At 40.8% G+C, this 19,033-nt stretch overlaps 2 protein-coding genes across 2 annotated transcripts; both read right to left on the bottom strand.

The window, feature by feature from the left end:
- Positions 1-418: 418 nt before the first annotated feature.
- Positions 419-1,776, bottom strand: LOC103784715 (non-histone chromosomal protein HMG-14-like). The gene has a single exon (XM_034950279.2). It carries the CDS (start codon positions 1,520-1,522, stop codon positions 1,220-1,222), a length of 303 nt encoding a protein of 100 aa, XP_034806170.1. The 5' UTR covers positions 1,523-1,776; the 3' UTR covers positions 419-1,219.
- Positions 1,777-7,726: 5,950 nt separating this feature from the next.
- Positions 7,727-15,336, bottom strand: SMIM9 (small integral membrane protein 9). The gene is made up of 3 exons (XM_014343601.2): positions 15,195-15,336; positions 14,020-14,149; positions 7,727-7,932 (listed from the first exon to the last, which is right to left on the bottom strand). The coding sequence occupies exons 1-3, from the start codon at positions 15,334-15,336 to the stop codon at positions 7,905-7,907; spliced, it is 300 nt and encodes a 99-aa protein (XP_014199087.2). The 3' UTR covers positions 7,727-7,904.
- Between the last annotated feature and the right edge of the window lie 3,697 nt (positions 15,337-19,033).

Raw genomic sequence — 19,033 nt, forward strand, 5'->3', positions numbered from 1 at the left:
TCAGATCCATAGAACAATTTAAAGCCAAGAGCACAGAATATTATGTTGGAAGGAAACACTTTCTTTAGACCTTTAAGATAAAACATTTTTAGCATCAGATCACAACAAACAGAAACCGAAGGAGGAAAAAAAAAACCGTACAGGAGCTGAAAATGAGTTGAAGGAGAGTTATTATTTCAGACTTTTAACGGAGAGAAAGCTGAAAACACGAGACACAAAGTTGAACTTTGCATTAAAAATCATAATATCTTATAGTTTTATTAAGGGTAAAGCAAATACCTTAAGAAAATATCATTGTTCTAATCAATCCTTTAGTGTATAAGTGTTTTTTTCTTTAAATATCAAAACCCAATCTCTAGAAAAACCATTATAAATGATTTCCCTTTAATTATAGACAACTTGATCATATAAATTTTTTTATTTTCATAATTGAGATTTTATTGGTTGAGGATCAGTACAGACATTTCAATTTGTACACAAATCTTAACATACATAACGAAATTCTAAAAAGCCATGTATTGTAATTCTTTTTTAAAGTTATTCCAGTGACTTTCCAGCTTAAAATTTGGAAGCAAATTTTCCTTAAGAGGCTATCAAGTACCAGTATCTTCACATGTTGGTCAGCTGTTACATACGGCCCACCAGTTCACAACTCAATAGCACGTACACTACATGTTCAAATTTGTAATCTTTCACAGCACAGTAACAAAGTTATTAGGAAAACAGGACTACCACAACCAAAGATGTTACAGAGTGCACACAGTTCTGACAGGGAGAGCCATGATCAAAGAGTGGTTTTCTTTAGGAAACAATTCTACTAAAAAACAACATGGGAATAGAAGTAATTTAAAATGTTCAAGACATTAAATGCAGGACTGACTCCATATTGCCATTTAATGTGCTTTGTATTATAGGATATAAAAACTAACCCCCCATCTATGGAATATTAAGCTGACACCCGAGACAGTCAGAGCCTCCCATAATTCAATATCCCACACTATTTTCTGGTTGTACCAAAAAATAAACAACCAGCAAATGATTTCACCTCTTAAAAAAAGCATTTACACTTAAAAAATGGGATGAGGTGGGATTCCCTCCTTCTTAAAAATGTTTCTAGAGCTACTAAAAAACTTGCATTTACAAAGTAGTTGATAAAAATATTCCTCTGGATTGTACAAGAAGGGAGACAGGGACCACTGATAAGACATGGTATATGGTATTAATCAGACTTGGCTTCTTTCTCTCCTGCTTCATCAGAGGCTGGACTCTCCTCAGTTTTCGTTTCCCTCTTTACTGCAGGTAAATCTTCTTTAGTTTCTTGGTTAGCCACTTCGGCCTGTTTTCCCTTTGCTCTCCTTTTCCCTTTTGTTTGCACTTTTTTGTCTGAAGATTTATCCTTCGCTGCTGCCTTTTTTGGCTTCACTTCCACTTTTGCAGGAGGTTTAGCTGACAACCACGCCGATCTCCTCTTGGGCTCTTCCTTGGCGGCCCCTTTGGTGGAGCTGACCTTCCTCTTGGGCATCCTGGTGGCAGGGAGGGTGTGTGCCGGGTGCCTGCGGGCTGCGGCGCGCCGAGAGCCTTCGCGAAACTGGGCTGCCTGGCCGCTGCCACTCCTCCCGCCACCCAAGCTGCTGAGACCCACCGATCATATAAGATTTGATCCCACATTTTTTTTTTTCTTAAAAGGAGGAACTGAGCTGTGGCCAGACCATTCATGATATGCTTGGACTTTCTGGTTTGTCCTGACCTTCCCTCTTTCTTAAATAACCAATCATTTTATTCTGGGACAAAAAATTACCATATAAGATTCTTTATCATATAAAATTACTTTTAAGCTTTCTTACCAAAAATACTTCTTTATTTCTATACCTTTCTTTACATATCTCTTATTTCCCGGTTCTTTTTACCTTGTTTTATACATAACCTTTAAATAACCTTTGAATTAGACAAAAATTACTCACCCTTTAACAAGAACACACACATTTTTTAGAAAAAATGTTTTCCTACAATACATATTTTTTAATTAGAAAACACCCATTTAATGAAATACCTATTATTTAACTTTAGATTCTAAATGATGGCAAGTTTATCTACAAGTATTTATCCCATCACATTTACCTAATTATTTTATTTTAATAGTTTACCTAGATTATTTATGAAAACTGCAACAGTCACCAAAGTTATTTTCCTGTCAACCATTTTATAGCTTGTGAATTTCAGGCATTTATCTGAGTTAGAATCTTAAGATTGAATACATGGTTATTTTACCAAATAATTCAGGATTTAGCTGTCTTCATTAAACCAATAATAATGTCTTTTTTGTGAAAGATTACACAAGCAAAGATCATTCTGTTTTGGGCTGGGTTTATTGTTTAATAACCTTTATGACAGCTGGGCACGGTGGCTCAGGCCTGTAATCCCACCATTTTGGGAGGCCGAGATGGGCGGATCACGAGGTCAGGAGATCGAGACCATCCTGGCTAACACGGTGAAACCCCGTCTCTACTAAAAGTACAAAAAAATTAGCTGGGCGTCTGTAGTCCCAGCTACTTGGGAGGCTGAGGCAGTAGAATGGCGTGAACCCTGGAGGCGGAACTTGCAGTGAGCCGAGATCGCACCACTGCACTCCAGCCTGGGCGACAGAGGCAGACTCCGCTCAAAAAATAAAATAAAATAAAATAAAATAAAATAAAATAAAATAAGCTTTATGACAAATTTTGACACCTTATAATATTTGGCAGGGATAAGTATGAAATCTCTTGATCAATAAATGCAAACAAAAATGTATACTGACATTTCTGAAGATATTTGTAATATTACTCTACCAATAATTTTAAAGCTAGCTTAGTAAAAACTCTACTTAAGTCATGTGAGCTTGAAAAGCATTTGGGCTTATTATTTAATTTATGAGTACTCTTTAAGCCAAATTTGGTACCTTGTGGCAGAAAACATATAACCAAATACGTCTACATACACGTAAACACACACACATACACACTCATATAAACAAATATCCTAGAGCATTTACTTCAGAACTCTAGCCATGCGATATTAATAACAACTCATTGGTTTGCAAAAACAATAACAAAAAGAAACGGTTAGGTGCAAACAGTGGATTTTATCTCAGTAGAAAAGTAACAACAGACTTAAAGCAGGCAGAAAAGAAAGCAGAGAGATAGAGAATTCAGGAGCTTTATAGTTGCAGATTGACCTTCAGGCTCGGAATTTTCCTTGATGTAATCTGCCTGTCAGTTTCAAACGTGCACAAGAACAGACCTAACGCGTGAGCAGCTGGAGTCGCAGGAAATCCGGCCCTTCCATTTACACAGCCACTTGCGAGTACAGGAGCCATGAAACCAAATGGGCTTCCAAGGGGGCTTGTTCTCCTTGTCTTTCCTTATTCTTAGATGATGTGTTTCCCACATTGTTTTTTTCTTAAAAGGAGGAACTGAGCTGTGGCCTAGGGTTTAGTGTGGTGGGTCAAAGTGTGCTGGTTGCGGACAGGACTCCACAATGCATCACCACTGAATTGTTTCGGCCCTCTTTTGTGTCTCAGTTTCTCTCTCCAGAGGTCTAGCACCTCTGGGAGGGCTCAAAGCTTGGGGTGAGCAGCTCCTATATGTGCTCCCTGGACGAGGCTTTTAAAACTAATTTTGTTGGCAATTCCCTGTAGGGCTACTGCACATCACATGGAGGTAACCCCCAGACACTCCCACTTGGCCTCCAGTCACCCAGGAGCACCTTTTGACTGGGAGGAGCAAAATGCCCTTTCTCTTTGGGGTTGAGGAAACTCAGTCTCTCATTTATCTGTGAAAGTGACAGTGCAGTTCCTCATGCAAATATGCAGACAAGCCAATGGAGATTAATTTGGGGAGGAAAGGCAATGGAGAAGACTCTTTAAAATGCATCTGAATTAGAATTGAGATCCTAAACAACTTCCTAGGAGGAAAAAAGCCCAGCCAAGACCACTTTCTGTAAACTGTCCTCGGCCACCTTTAACTGTAGCTCTTGTCTGCTATTACACATGCCAAGGTCAAATCCTCTCACAGGACAAGGTGGTAATCTCTGGTACCCCTGATACAGGACTTAAGAAGAAATCACTTAGGCAGATAGTAAGGGTATGGGGATCCTCAGTAAAGTTTTTCTTTTTAATAAAAAGCAGCCCCAAATGATTTTCTAACAAAGAGCAGCCTGTAAAGTTCAGCTGCAGACATAGAGAGGCAAGATGGCTCCAATCAACTGGAAAGTCCATTTGCATAATAATATTCAGCTGGGGCCACCAGCCTTCCCCCGCACTATGTAAACGTCATACCTGATCGAACCAATCTGTCAGCCCTATGTAAATCAGACACCACCTCCTCAAACCTGACTAAAATTTGGCGCATCCACCACCCGCTGGTCCTTTCCACCGGGAGACCCCTTTCTCTGTAGAGAAAGCTGCTTCTCTTTCTCTTCTCTTCTGCTCATTAAACCTCTGCTCCTAGACTTGTGTGTGTCCATGTCCTAAATTTTCCTGGTGTATGACAACGAACCCCAGGGTGTATACCCCAGACAATGTAGCCACTTCACCCCCAGAAGCCAAAGAGGTCAGGTAATGCAATACAGGAGAGCAGAGCTTTACACCTAAGAAGAATCTGCCCATGACTCTTGAAACTCCACAAAGAAAACAGAACAGCCCCAAAGGAGTGAATGGTGCCTTTGTCCTGAGTTCTTTAAAGGGTTAGAGTCATTAGATGCCTTCTTTATATTCTTCTTGGTACCAAAGATGGCGAGGGGAGAAGGAGGAATAGGGTGGAAGAAAAGTAAATGAAAGAACAATTATTTTTTTAAGACAGGGAGCAAACACACAAACCAACTGCATGTTTGGTCATTTTTTTCTCTTTTGCAGCTGCGAGGAATTTTAGCCAATTCAGAGATACCTTGTTACTCACTGTTTGGAATTCTCATTCGAATTTGACCAAGTCAGGTAGAATTGGCCAAATTTGATGGGAGAAAGACTGGAACAAACAACAAAAGAACCCCAACAATATGATTACTGAGTCCTCTAATGGTAAGGAGAAATTAAGACCAGCCGACTGTGAATCGTAACTTTAGCCAAGAGAAAACTCCAATTCAGCTACTTACCTAGGAGTGGGTCTCAGGCTGAAGACTGCTCTCTACCATCCCAGAAGTAGGAAAAAACTCAAACTCACCTTCCCTGTTGGAAGTGAGCTCAAATTCCAGAATGCAGTTATCTGCCTTTCATTGTCATGGAAGCAGGAAAACTTGCCTTCCTTGTTGGAAGCAAGCAAAACTCCAGAAAAGGAGTTGTACAGCAAAATAAACTTTAGATCTCAACCAAATTTTGGGAGATGAGGGATTCTCTGGAGGGAGGGGAGCTCCCAGGCCTCAGCAAATTGTTCTATTGGTTTGAGCCATAAAGATAGCTCGAGTTGGTACCAAGTACTGATAGGAGATTTGTCAAAGGTCAGGGCCACCTCCACTCAGAGTCTCTTTGTGGTCACCAAATGTGTACCTCAAATATCTGAGACCGGTCTCAGTGAATTTAGAAAGTTTATTTTGCCAAGGTTAAGGACATGCCCATGACACAGCCTTAGGAGGTCCTGATGCCATGTGCCCAAGGCTTGGTTTTATACATTTTAGGGAGACATGAGACATCAATCAATATATGTAAGATATGCAATGGTTTGGTCCAGAAAGGTGGGACAACTTGAAGTGGGGAGGGGGCTTCCAGGTCATAGTTAGATAAGAGAAAAATGGTTGCATTCTTTTGAGTTGCCGATTAGCCTTTCACTGAATACACAATTTACATGTGAGAGCAGGAAGAGTCACTTATGCTTTAGTCTGACTTTGTGAAACAATAGGGCAAAGGAAGCAATCAGATATGCATTTGTCTCATGTGAGCAGAGGGATGACTTTGAGTTCTGCCTGTCCTTTGTTTACAAGGAATTTCTTCATGGGCAAATTGTGAGGAAGGTATGTAGCTTTAAAAAAAAATCTTTGTAGTTATCTTATTTAGGAATAGAATAGGAGGCAGGTTTGCCCAATGCACTTCCCAGCTTGACTTTTCCCTTTCGCTTGGTCATTTGGGGGCGATTTATTTTCCTTTCATGGGGTCAATCCATCAAGAAGACATAACAACTGTAAATATATATATGTATGTACCCAACATTGGAGCAGCTAAATATATAAAGCAAATATTTACAGAAGACAAGGGAGAAATTGACAGCAACACGGGGACTTCAACACCCCATTCTCAACAGTGGACGCATCATCCAGAAAGACAGTCAAAAAGGAAACATTGGACTTAAACAAAACTCCAAGTCTTTTCTGAGTTCACCTTGGCTTGCCACAGCAGGCCACATGACAGGCCATGTGGCAGCCCACTGGATCTCACCTCAGCATCAATTAGAATTTCACTTCAGTTTTTCTTTCTCTTTGCATTTTCTCTGTAGTAAATTCCTAACCTCCTGCAGTTTTCTCTAGCTCAATAAATGACAACCCCATTCTTTCATTTGCTCGGGCCAAAAACCTCGGAGGCATGCTTGAAGCCTCACTCTCTCTCTCATCTCATCCAAATCCTAATCAAATCCCATCTGCTCTCCCTTCACATCCCTCCTCCGATCTAAACCTTCTGTTGGCCCCCACTACGGCCCCCAGGAAGAGCCTAAATCCTTTCAATGGCTCACAAGAGCTACTCTGCCCCTCGCTTAATCTGGTTTCTCTGAATCTTCACATTAGCATGGTGGCTCCACAAGAGCTGGGGTTAGATAGCACCATTGCACTCCAGCCTGGGTGACAGAGCAAGACCCCGTCTGTTTGTTACCTGTTCAGTGTCTGGCTCACAGTAGGTGATCAACAAGTGTCTGTTGAATGAATGATTTCAAACTCAGAACAGCAAAAAGGAAAAGCAAATTAATATATATTTTTTTGTGACGGGGTCTTGCTCTGTCACCCAGGCTGGAGTGCAATGGCACTATCTCAGCTCACTGCAGCCTCCGCCTCCCGATTCAAGCAAGTCTCCCACCTCAGCCTCCTGGGTAGCTGGGATCACAGGGGCGCACCACCATGGCCAGCTAATTTTTGCATTTTTAGTAGAGATGGGGTTTCACCATGTTGGCCACGCTGGTCTCGAACTCCTGACCTCAGGTGATCCACCTGCCTCGGCCTCCCAAAATGTTGGGATTACAGGCATGAGCCACCGCACCCAGCCAATAATTTTTAATAATATTACCTGTATTACATTTATAATAGTGAATAAATAGAAATACCTTAAATAATTATTATATGGAGAGGTCGTTAAATGACTTATGTCATGTCCACTACATTTAAAAAAAAAGCTCATGTTTAAATTAGTTTGGGAAATGCTATATATTATACTCCCTTGTGGAGATTAGTATTAGCCTGTTAAAAGTTCTTAGAAGTCCTTGAGCAAAGAAAAATAGGTTTAAATTTGTTTAATCCAGCATTTCCCAAACATAACTGACCACAGGGCCCTCACTGTTTTGTGACTTTTATTAAAACAGAACTATTGTTTCACAGAACAGACTTTGGAAAACTTGTAATACATACATAGAAAAAAATTGAAGGGAGGTACATCAAGATGTTAATGATGTTTATTTCTGGTTGCTAGAATTATGGAAACTTATTCTTTTCTCTGTATTTCTCAATTTTTTTTTGCAATAAATATGTATTACTATTATAACCAAAACAGTAATAAGGATATTCACATTTTAAAATTGCAACTTTTGAAGGAGAAAATGAAGGCAAAGGATAATTCAAGTTGGAAGACGATTTAATTTCAACTGATAGATACGTCCTCATTTTAAGCAGATAGCAAATGCCCCACTCTTTTGGAGTCCAACTGGAGAGACCACACTTGCCCTATTGAATCTTCTAGTTCTTCAGTGGACTGGATCAACTACAAGAATGCTGGGAAAGGAAGATAAAATGGTGAATGCTCTGCACAGAGTTGCTATGTAATTATATCACCTTTTCAAAGATTGGATTTTACACCAGTTTTTCTCTTAATATGAACCAAATAATTCCATACAAACAAAATACTTTGATGAAAAAGCAGAATAAGAATGTGTTTCCAGTACAGTGGGGCTTGGAGGTAGTGGTATAAGTATGGTTAGGTAGTTTTTCTTCTTTCGTTTTTAAAGTATCTTTTTAAAAATGAACTGATCAAACAATACAGCTCATTGTAGAAAGATCAGAAAGTGGGCCGGGCGCAGTGGCTCACACCTGTAATTCCAGCACTTTGGGAGGCCGACGCAGGTGGATCACGAGGTCAGGAGATCAAGACCATCCTGGCTAACACGGTGAAACCCCCCCGTCTCTACTAAAAATACAAAAAAATTAGCCTGGCGTGGTGGCGGGCGCCTGTAGTCCCAGCTACTCGGGAGGCTGAGGCAGGAGAATGGCGTGAACCTGGGAGGCGGAGCTTGCAGTGAGCCGAGATCGTGCCACTGCACTCCAGCCTGGGTGACAGAGCAAGACTCCGTCTCAAAAAAAAAAAAAAAAAAAAAGAAAAGAAAAGAAAAAGAAATTACCAGGCTGTGCACGGTGGCTCACGCCTGCAATCCCAGTACTTTGGGAGGACAAGGCAGGAGGATCTCTTGAGGTCAGGAGTTTGAGACCAGCCTGGTCAACATGGTGAAACCCCATGTCTACTAAAAGCACAAAAATTAGCTGGGTGTGGTGGTGGGTGCCTGTAAATCCCAGCTACTACTCGGGAGGCTGAGGCAGGAGAATCGCTTGAACCCAGGAGGCGGAGGTTGCAGTGAGCCAAGGTCGTGCCACTGCACTCCAACCTGGGCGACAGAGCGAGACTCCGTCTCAAAAAAAAAAAAAAAAAAAAAAGAAAAAGAAAAAAAAGAAAGATCAGAAAGTGCAATTAGACAGGAAAAACAAAAGTTAACACCACCGCCAATAGTAATAAAACAACCTATTCACTACCACAACGAGATAACCAATGTCTAATACTTCGGTTAGGTTCTTAGAGGCTTTCCCACTATACAATTAGTTTTTAATAAGAAATTAGACTAAACTATATATCTTCTGTTATAATCTGCTTTTTCCACTCAATGATATTTCATGAATATGTTTCTGTGTAATTATCCTTAGTACTCAGTGTATGAATGTGCAATACTTTCTTTAGCTAGCCCCAGACTGATGGACATTTAAGTTTTCATTTCTTCACTATCGTAAACCATACTAAAAATTCCTTGTACACATATCTTTGTGGACTTGTTAGAGCCTGTCAGTCCTCCTGATTTCCACCTCTGCTTCTGGAATGCTGGGAGATTAGCCAAGCTTCCATGTGCCTCAGGTAATAAGCAGCTAGCTTAAGCCTTCATTACAGCTGCAGCTAATGGTATACACAGGTGAGTATAGAGGAGGAAGAATGAGGCACAGAGAGGCTGTGTGCAATCCTCACTGTGAAATGTCTTAATTAAAAATCAACAAGTATTACTGAGAGTCTACTATGTGCCCAGTAGCAAGTCCCAATTTTTCCTGGGACTTGATGTGTCCTTTATGACCACAGACTCCAGTCTTCTTTAATTTCTGCAACACTTAAAAAATTATAACTTGGCCGGGCGCGGTGACTCACGCCTGTAATCCCAGCACTTTGGGAGGCCGAGGCGGGTGGATCACGAGATCAGGAGTTCAAGACCAGCCTGACCAACATGGTGAAACCCCGTCTCTACAAAAAATACAAAAATCAGCTGGCTGGGCGTGGTGACGCGTGCCTGTAATCCCAGCTACTCAGGAGGCTGAGGCAGGAGAATCGATTCAACCCAGGAAGCAGAGGTTGCAGTGAGCCGAGGTGGTGCCACTGCACTCCAGCCTGGGTGACAGACTGAGACTTCACCTCAAAAAAAAAAAAAAAAAAAAAAAAAAAAAAAAGTCAGGAAACAACAGGTGCTGGAGAGGATGTGGAGAAATAGGAACACTTTTACACTGTTGGTGGGACTGTAAACTAGTTCAACCATTGTGGAAATCGGTGTGGCGATTCCTCAGGGATCTAGAACTAGAAATACCATTTGACCCAGCCATCCCATTACTGGGTATATACCCAAAGGATTATAAATCATGCTGCTATAAAGACACATGCACACGTATGTTTATTGCGGCACTATTCACAATAGCAAAGACTTGGAACCAACCCAAATGTCCATCAATGATAGACTGGATTAAGAAAATGTGGCACATATACACCATGGAATACTATGCAGCCATGAAAAAGGATGAGTTCATGTCCTTTGTAGGGACATGGATGAAGCTGGAAACCATCATTCTCAGCAAACTATCGCAAGGACAAAAAACCAAACACTGCATGTTCTCACTCATAGGTGGGAATTGAACAATGAGAACACATGGACACAGGAAGGGGAACATCACACACCGGGGCCTGTTGTGGGGTGGGGGAAGGGGGGAGGGATAGCATTTGGAGATATACCTAATGTAAATGATGAGTTAATGGGTGCAGCACACCAACATGGCACATGTATACATATGTAACAAACCTGCACGTTGTGCACATGTACCCTAAAACTTAAAGTATAGTAACAATAAAAAAAAAAAGAAAAAAGAAAAAGAAAAAATTATAACTTTTTCTTCTGTTGGATTATTTTGGTTCTCTTCATCAAAGAAATCATTCTGTGCCTCCTGCATCTACCATTTCTTCTCTAATCTTACTTTCACCAAACTGTTTACTTAATACTGCTTGCCTATATAATCCTATTTTCCATATTTTCTTTCATATTTTGCACCAATGTGTCTTTTTCTTCATGCTTCCTCATTGTGGTGATAGTTTTACTTTTTGTCTTTTACATTTTTCTTGGGATTTTCCAACTAATTTTCATCTTCTTCTTTTGTTTTGGTATACCTTATCTGCCCTGTTGTATTTCTGCATATAGCATTTATTATTATTATTATTGAGATGAGGTCTTGCTATGTTCCTAGGCTGGTCTCAAACTCCTGGCCTTAAGCAATCCTCCTGCCTCAGCCTCTGAAAGTGCTGGGATTACAGGCATGTGCCACCATGCCCGACCTTAGCTATTATTTTATATTTTGTATCAAATGTTTTGAATTTATGGCAATATGTTAGTACATGGTTTTTATCTGCCCTGAGATATTTTTCTAGTGAGTATTCCTTATCTGCCATTTCTTGCTTATACGTTTCTTGTGTTTTCCATATAGTAACTCTGCATAGATCTGGTGCTGTTTCCTGTTGAATGAGGTAAACTCTTACTGGACCAGTTATTTACAGGAGATGTGCACAAGTCCAGTGCTATACTTTGGACTAACAAATTCTTTTCATGATGCTGAGGTATGTGTGAGCTCTTGTAGCCTTTACTTCTTTCCAGTCAAGTGAGAGCAGCAGATGTAGGTCTGAGCATAAAGAAGTTTTAGACTTTACCTTCTTGCCTCAACAAACTGCTTCTTAAAAATATGGCTTGCCTATATGCTTATTCATTCAAATTTATCTGTTAGGCTTCTACTTGGTGCCCAATTGGGTCCAGAAATGTTTCTTTCACTAGTTAGCTTGCTTGTTCCCAGCAAGGGCTTATTGGCTTTTCTATTCAGGTTAAGCCATCTACTTCAAAGAAGGAATTCTTTTTCTTGGCATATTGCCTGCTTTATCTTCACAGAAGTCCCTCTGAATATTAATTAACCAATACTTCAGATGCTTTTGATGCAGCTGACCTGCTGACCACAGTTTGAGTAACAATGACTTCAAAGATGTGGAACCAGACATATCTTGATTTGAGTTCCAGCTCCCTTGGTTGGTTGCTAGGTATACTAGTCAGGGATATTCAGCTGCTATAACAAACAATCCTGAGATCTTAGTAGCTTAACACAATAAAATTGATCCTTCACTCATGCCTCATTCTGATGTAAGTTAAGTTCTCCTCCACAAGGTGATTCAGGGATCCCAGCTCCTTCCATCATGTGGCTTCACCATCTTAGAGTCCTTCAGTTGAAGCCATGCATATGTGAAAGAGAGAGGCAGCATGGACGCATGTGCAAGACATTTTATGGCTAGGCCTGGAAATGTCATACATTCCTTTTGCTCATATTTAACTGGCCAAATCTCAGTACTGTGGTCCCAGCCTAACTGGAAGGAAGGTTGAGAATATAATGTTACTCTGTGCTTGGGGAAGAAGGAACAGGATTGCTGAACATATAGCCAGTCTCTGTTACAGTCTGTCTTTCTGATCACCCAGTATCTGTTTCACTTTTCCTTTCATACGTGGAACACAGCCACCCTGTCATGCATATGGAAATATTCCACCCATATTTCCGCTTGAGAAAGGCCTTATTTCCCTAGCTGCTGAGAGTGTTGTCAGCAGAAAGCCTCTACCTGTCAGCTCATTCAGAGTCTGCCTCAGCTGCAGAGAGCTTCCATGTACTTTCTGGGAGGAGCCCACATCCAGTGAATGACTGAGGTGGGGTTAGAGAGGTCCAGCCATTTCAGCCATGTGGGACAACCCTGATGGGGCCGACTGAGTCTTTGTTGGGCTTGCAAGACAGTTTGATTTCTCCCTTCCACCCCCTATCTTCCACAGGCATTGATCATTAATTATACTCTGAATGCCAAATTCTGGTCTCCCTGACTTGCGGCAAACCCTTTCCTCAGTACTAAGTCACACTCATCACTGTGTCCAGCTCAAAGTCCAGAGTATCTGGGTGATGCTTAGTTCTCTCAAGTCTGAGGGTGGCTCTGCTTGGTTAAGTGACCTATGAACTAAAACGAGTTATATGCTCCTGATCTCCACACCCCAGAATAATGATGGAACAGGAAGAGGATAAGCACCATAAACATTCCCATTTGGAAATAGGAAGAATGAGAGACACACAGCAGTCACTGCTCTGTGGCAATCCTGGAGTCCTGGTAGGTAGGCATGGATTAGGCCCAAATCCTGCTTTCAAAGGGTGACTCTGTGGCCCATTGTCCATTCTCTGGGAGGCTCTACTGATCCATTATTCTCTATGGCTGCATCTGAAGCAAATGTTGGGACCTTTGAAGCTGGTGTCCTTCTTCTTCATGGAAGGTTGGAGGCCTAACTATTGTTTACAACTGATGGCTCATTTAGTTCTGGCTTATGGTTTCTCTGGCAATAAGCTTCTGTCAAAAGCTTAGCTGACTTCTAATCTATTTGCCTCCAATCAGTTCCGTGTGCCAGTAACCGCATCCAAGGTTGCTTCCTAGACACAGTTCTTGATCCTGTGATCATTTTGAGGTTACAGGAGCCATAGGTGATGCCACACCCTTAATCTGATCTTTATCCTCAGCCACTTTTATTAGATTTTTGAGCTCTGCAGGACCCCCCATTTCTATTCTCTATTCCCTTTTAGTTCCTCTTGCAAACTGGCCAACTATTTCCTGACCTCATCTCTTTAACACCTTCGTTGATCACTTTCATAGGTCTCCCCACTTGGACTCTGTCTCCCACAATAGCAATGACCTACCAATTTGTAATTTTTAATCGTCTTCTTTCTCTGCCTTTCTAGCAACAAGCACAGAGACAAGCAAGTAGTCATTTGTTGGTAAATACTGACTGAATTAACAAAATTTAGCTCAACTATTTTGTTTTCCTCAGGATTCTTTTGGCTTCATATGATTTATGTAGATAAATATTATGATAAATTTTCAGGAAATTGAGAGCACAGCTAATTATTTATTTTCTATGTATAGTTCTTGAGCCACAGGGAAGAAAAATTAGGAGTTAATCAAGTTGATAAAAGAAATGACCACTGGAAACACTAGTCATTAAATGTGACCTGTCAGTCACTGGTAACAAATGGAGCAGGTTGGAGGAAGTAAAAGAGAAAGTAGACATTTTCAACGGGGGTTGCATGACCTTTCACAGTTTTCCTCCCAGAATTGAATTTCTTAAAACTTTCCCTTAATTACAGATATGCAGGCTGGTGAGCAACCTGTTTCTGTTCCCACCCCCCTTCACGTTCCCTCTCTCCTCCCTGTCTCTTCTTCCCACAGAAGCTTACGTGAAGCAGCAGAGCATCCCCATTAGTGCTGAGGTGAGAAGAAAAGCAACAATGGCTGCTGGAGGTAAGGCACTCTTGATAAGTTGCCATAAGTAATCCCTGAAGTTGTTCAGCCAGGACCTGTGACTACCTGCAGAAAGAGCATAGACATTCATTGAGGAGAGGTCAAGTAAATGATAGGGCTGGCGTTTGAATCCAAATTCGAGTTCAAATAGTTGTCCCAGATATCATGTTCTTACAGTTGTCCAGAGCCCATATTCTAAACTACTTTGCTGTGCTGGCTGTAAGATGTTCAAAGGGCAAACATTTTGTTTTTAAAGTATCCTGAGATGGATATAATTTTTGCCTCCTTGTAAGTCAAATAGGAACAATAATTGTTGTTTCGGATATCTTGAGTATATTGGGTACTTCTTGAAAGAGAAGCATGACTTGATAACAAGAAAGTCTTTACTGAAGTGTTGTTGCCTAGAGTATATCTGGGAGTCCTGCAGGAGGCTGAGGAGAGGGAGTATCCCAGGAAGAGAAAGGAGAAGGCCACCAGCCCTAAGAGCAGAGGAGAAAGGGGCCAGGGCCACTGGAAGAAGGACCTCTAGGGGGAGTTTGCTGATCAATGTAAGGCTGGGGATGTTGGGTCTTTTCATTAGCAACTGGGGGAGGAAGGTACAGTGCTTTGACCCTGAAGAAAGAAGGAGGGGAAAATGAAAGTGTCTGCAGCATGGAGTTGAGAGGATTCACCACTAACCAGCAAGACACTTGAATAGCATGTGTGTGCATGTTGGAACCTAGATTGTGGATCAGTGGACCATCAGGTTTATTTTCAATTTCACCTCCTTTGTCAAGTCTTTCCTGACCCCTCCCCCAAAACAATTTAAATGATCCCCTTGTCCCCTGTGAGCATTGATCATACTCCATGGAAGGTTGGCATCTATGGCTTTGTCTGCCTATCTATGAGCTCCTTCATAACAGAGGCTGTTCAATTCCTAATCCATGTAGTTCAGAAAAGGGCTTGGTACGTAGTAGGTAGGTTAATGCTTGTTGAACTAAATTGAACCAAACCAGAATAGTTTGCTTTCCTATGAACATTCTTTTTAAACATGAAATTCATTTTACCTGACCTGAAACATGAATCTTAAGTCCTATGAAGAAAGAAACATTCATCCTAACAGCAAACACACCCCCTGAGCGTGGTTTCGATCCTGTTTTTTCTTGTATTCCCAAGGCAGACAAAGGCGAAGGAGAGGAAGCTACTGTCTCCAACAAGAGGCAAGTTAGAGAGCATAGCAGAAATCCAATTATCAGCAGCTTCTGGGGTTCCATGGACTCCTGCCTTCAGCTGCGGCTGAAGAGCTGGTAATCCTAGCTCACTCTGCCAAGGAGAGATGTCTTTGTCCGTAGGTCTTTCCACAGAAACTTTGTCTGAAAAGTTAGACAATGATGGTTTAGTTCATATTCCAAAAATCTTCTCACCATCACGAACATAAGGACAATTGACTTACTTACACAGGTGACTCCTGAAAATGGTCAGTTTCCAAAGCAAAATATATCCCCTCCAAGAAAACAAAACAAAACCTGACTATGCTCTATCAGGTCAGATACCTGACATTCCCTCCTACACCTGATACCTTTTCAATCTTCCCCAACTCAATTAGTAGAAACTCTTTCACCTGTTCAGGCCGAAAAAGGTACATTCACATTGTTGTGCAACAGATCTCTAGAACTTTTTCAACTTGGAAAACTGAAACTCTAAACAGCTCCTCATTTTTGTTTCTATGAATTTGACTACTTTAGATACCAAATATAATAAATTTCTATATATTTTTAACTCCATGATATATTTTATATATTCAAGTAACAAACTTTTATATTGCTTTAAAAAGTAAATGTTTGCTTAGATTTACATATATAGTAATGACTCTTCTTTTTCTCTCATACACTTTATCCATCAGAAAAGTCTAGTCACCTTTACTTACAAAATGTATCCAGAATATCCTGCCACTTCACACCACCTCCACTGCTACCCACCATCATCTCTGTCTTTCTGCTTCTGTCCTTGCCTCCCTTAAGCCTCTTCTCCAGTGAGTGGCCAAAGAGATCTTGGTAGGTTGTAGGTCAGATTATGTCCTAGTTACTGCTGACCACATATCCTATGAGTCTCCTCTTGATCATCACTCCAACTTAGCCTCATTTCATTTTGAACAAGCTAGGCGTGTTCCTACCTTGGGGCTTTTTAACTTGCTTTTCCCTTTCCAGGGAATGCTTTTCCCCCAGGTATTCTCAGAATTTATTTCCTCACCTCTGTCAGGTACTCAAATATCACCTTCTCAATGAGGATTTTCCTTAGATCCCATTGTTAAAATTGTACCACCCTCCTACAAACTTCCTAATTGTCTTACCTGCTTGATTTTTCTCCAGAACCTCATCAGAACCTAGTAGAATATATTTTACTTTACTTTATTATATGTATCTCCTGAATATAATGTAAGCTCTATGAGTGCAGGGATTTTTGTCTGTTTTGTTCACTGCTAAACAGTACCTAGCACATAGGGTATCCAGGTGCTCAATAAATATTTTTTGAATGAATGGCGACTTTTGGCAGATATTGTTCCCACCCATTTTTCATTTACTACATCCAACTAGATAAGCTGAAAAAGCTGAATCCTCCCTTTCTCAGCCATCCTTGAAGTTAGGCATGGCTATGTGACATAGCTCTGGATAATGAAACATAAGGGAAATCTGATGGATAGCTTTTGGGAAGGCTTTTTGCTGTCTTGATAAAAGAGATGGTGCAACCATTTTCCCTTTATGCTGCCTTGAATATTGCTTAAGAAATGTTGCCTGAAGTTGCTCTGATAATTTCAAGCCACTAAACTAACACCTGTATCTGCTTACTTCTGGACTGCATGGTATGAGAAAAATATACTTTTATTTGAGCCATTATAATTTGGGCCTCCTATTACTTAAGACATTTATAACTGATACACTCACCTACTGTTTGATACGGCTTAAAGAGACCCACATCCAGTGGGAAACCACTTACCTGAAAATGGACTTAGGACCACGGAATTCAAAGAAACCAGTGGACTTAGGCCTTAGTCTTTAGAGGGCAGAAGTCTTCAGAAGAAGCTGGTCAGTCTTCTCCTTAGGTCTCTGAAGTTCCAAACAGAATTCCACCACTCCTTATGATATCATTGATTACATTTAACCCTCCCCCAGTCTCCTTATTTGACAGCTAAGCACACAGACATCATTTTCTCTCTATGTATAAACATCTGTGTTGATACCAAAACCCATCCTTGCAGTAGTTCTAGCCTCTTAGGCTTGAATAATTCTAAGATATTTTATTCACCACATGGTATCTAACTATGCGTTATAATAACATATATATGTGGCATTTCATATCAGGGAAAAAGACCTTATTTAATATGATGTTGGGTGTGAGCCCTTTGCCATGCTATGCAAAATAGAAATTCTAGATGGATCCAGGACTAAACAAAAAATAAAATTATATACAAAATACGACATTTTCTGTCATACTTTTATGATAGAAAATTCTATGTGTGGATATTTTTATAATCTTGGTGCAGAAAAAGCTACTCTAAGCATGTCATAAAACCCAAAGCCATAAATGAAAATGCTGATAAATTTATAACATAAAAATGTAAAGCTTTCATATAGCAAAACATTGTTTAAAAAAGATAAAAGGTTAATGACAAATTAAGTAATTTCACAGCATATACGACAGACATTCAATTAAGATTGTTAACGTACAAAGAACTCTTACAAACTAATTAAAAAGAAATAGTTCTGGCTAGGCACAGTGGCTGATGCCTGTCATCCCAGCACTTTGGGAGGCTGAGACAGGAGGATAGCTTGAGCCCAGGAGTTCGAGACCAGCCTGAGCAACATAGCGAGATCCTGTCTCTACAAAAAATTTAAAAATTAGCTGGGTGTGGTGGTGCATGCCTGTAGTCCCAGCTACTCGGGAGGCTGAGGCAGTAGCCTGGCTTGAGCCTGGGAGATTGAGGCTGCAGTGAGCTATGATCATGCCACTGCACTCCAGCCTGGGGGACATGAGGGGCTTAAAACCTAGATGATGGGTTGATGGGTGCACCCAACCACCATGGCACATGTATACCTATGTAACAAACATGCATGTTCTGCACATGTATCCCAGAACTTAAAGTAAAAAAAAAAAAATGCAAATCAAGTCGAGGCAACATAGCAGGATACTGTCTCTACAAAAAATAAAATATTAAAAAAATTTAAAAAATAATACTTATCCATAGAAGAACTGGCAAAAATGGTATCTCAGTTAGGGTTCTATCAGAAAACAGAGCTACCAGGAAATACATAAAATGAAAGTTTTTGTAGAGTCCTCCAGTCTCCCCCAGTTTCTTGCTGTGTCGTGCTAGAAAATCATGGAGTGGCTTGATCATTCTGTGACCCAGCCAGCAGGCCTGAATGAAAATTAGGACCTTGAACATTCCCAGGCGCTGATAAAGGTGTATCTAGGTTGTGACCTGAAACACTGGAGGAAGCTGGCCCTGGCCCTTGAGCCAAATTCCTCTAAACCCTCATATGAGCTCCATACCCTGACCTTTCTGTGGAAGGAAAGGTGAGGTGAAGTGGAGAAAGCAAGTATACACTGGAAGCCTGAAAAGAGAAGAGCCCATGAAATGGACTAAAACCTGCATCAGTCTCATGTTATCTCCAAGCTTCTAACTTCGATGGTGGAGTAACATGCATGAGAAGGTCAGGTGTTTTCTGAAAGAGCTAAACACACAACTTTTCAAGGATTTGGAGAAGCTAAAAGATCCAGCAGGAGCTGGAGGACCTGCAAACTTGGTCACTGTCCTGTGCCCACCAGGTAACCCCACAAAATAGTGACAATGTGAATAAGCTGAAAATGAGCATTGTATGCCTGTCTGACTTTTCCATTGTAAAAAGAATATGGCTGTCATATAAGTTAACTTTAGCTGAATGAAAAATTACCTCCAACTTAGCAACTGTGAAG

This window comes from Pan paniscus, chromosome X, assembly GCF_029289425.2.
Source record: "Pan paniscus chromosome X, NHGRI_mPanPan1-v2.0_pri, whole genome shotgun sequence".
In the NCBI taxonomy this organism is placed as follows: Eukaryota; Metazoa; Chordata; class Mammalia; order Primates; family Hominidae; genus Pan; species Pan paniscus.

Coding starts and splice junctions, on each gene's coding strand:
- SMIM9 (XM_014343601.2), bottom strand. CDS start 15,336: ATGGAACCCCAGAAGCTGCTGATAATTGGATTTCTGCTATGCTCTCTA. Junction 14,150..15,194: donor ATCGAAACCACGCTCAGGGG/GTGTGTTTGCTG, acceptor CTCTTTCTGCAG/GTAGTCACAGGTCCTGGCTG. Junction 7,933..14,019: donor GGGATGCTCTGCTGCTTCAC/GTAAGCTTCTGT, acceptor TTCCTTTCCCAG/CATTCTTGTAGTTGATCCAG.
- LOC103784715 (XM_034950279.2), bottom strand. CDS start 1,522: ATGCCCAAGAGGAAGGTCAGCTCCACCAAAGGGGCCGCCAAGGAAGAG.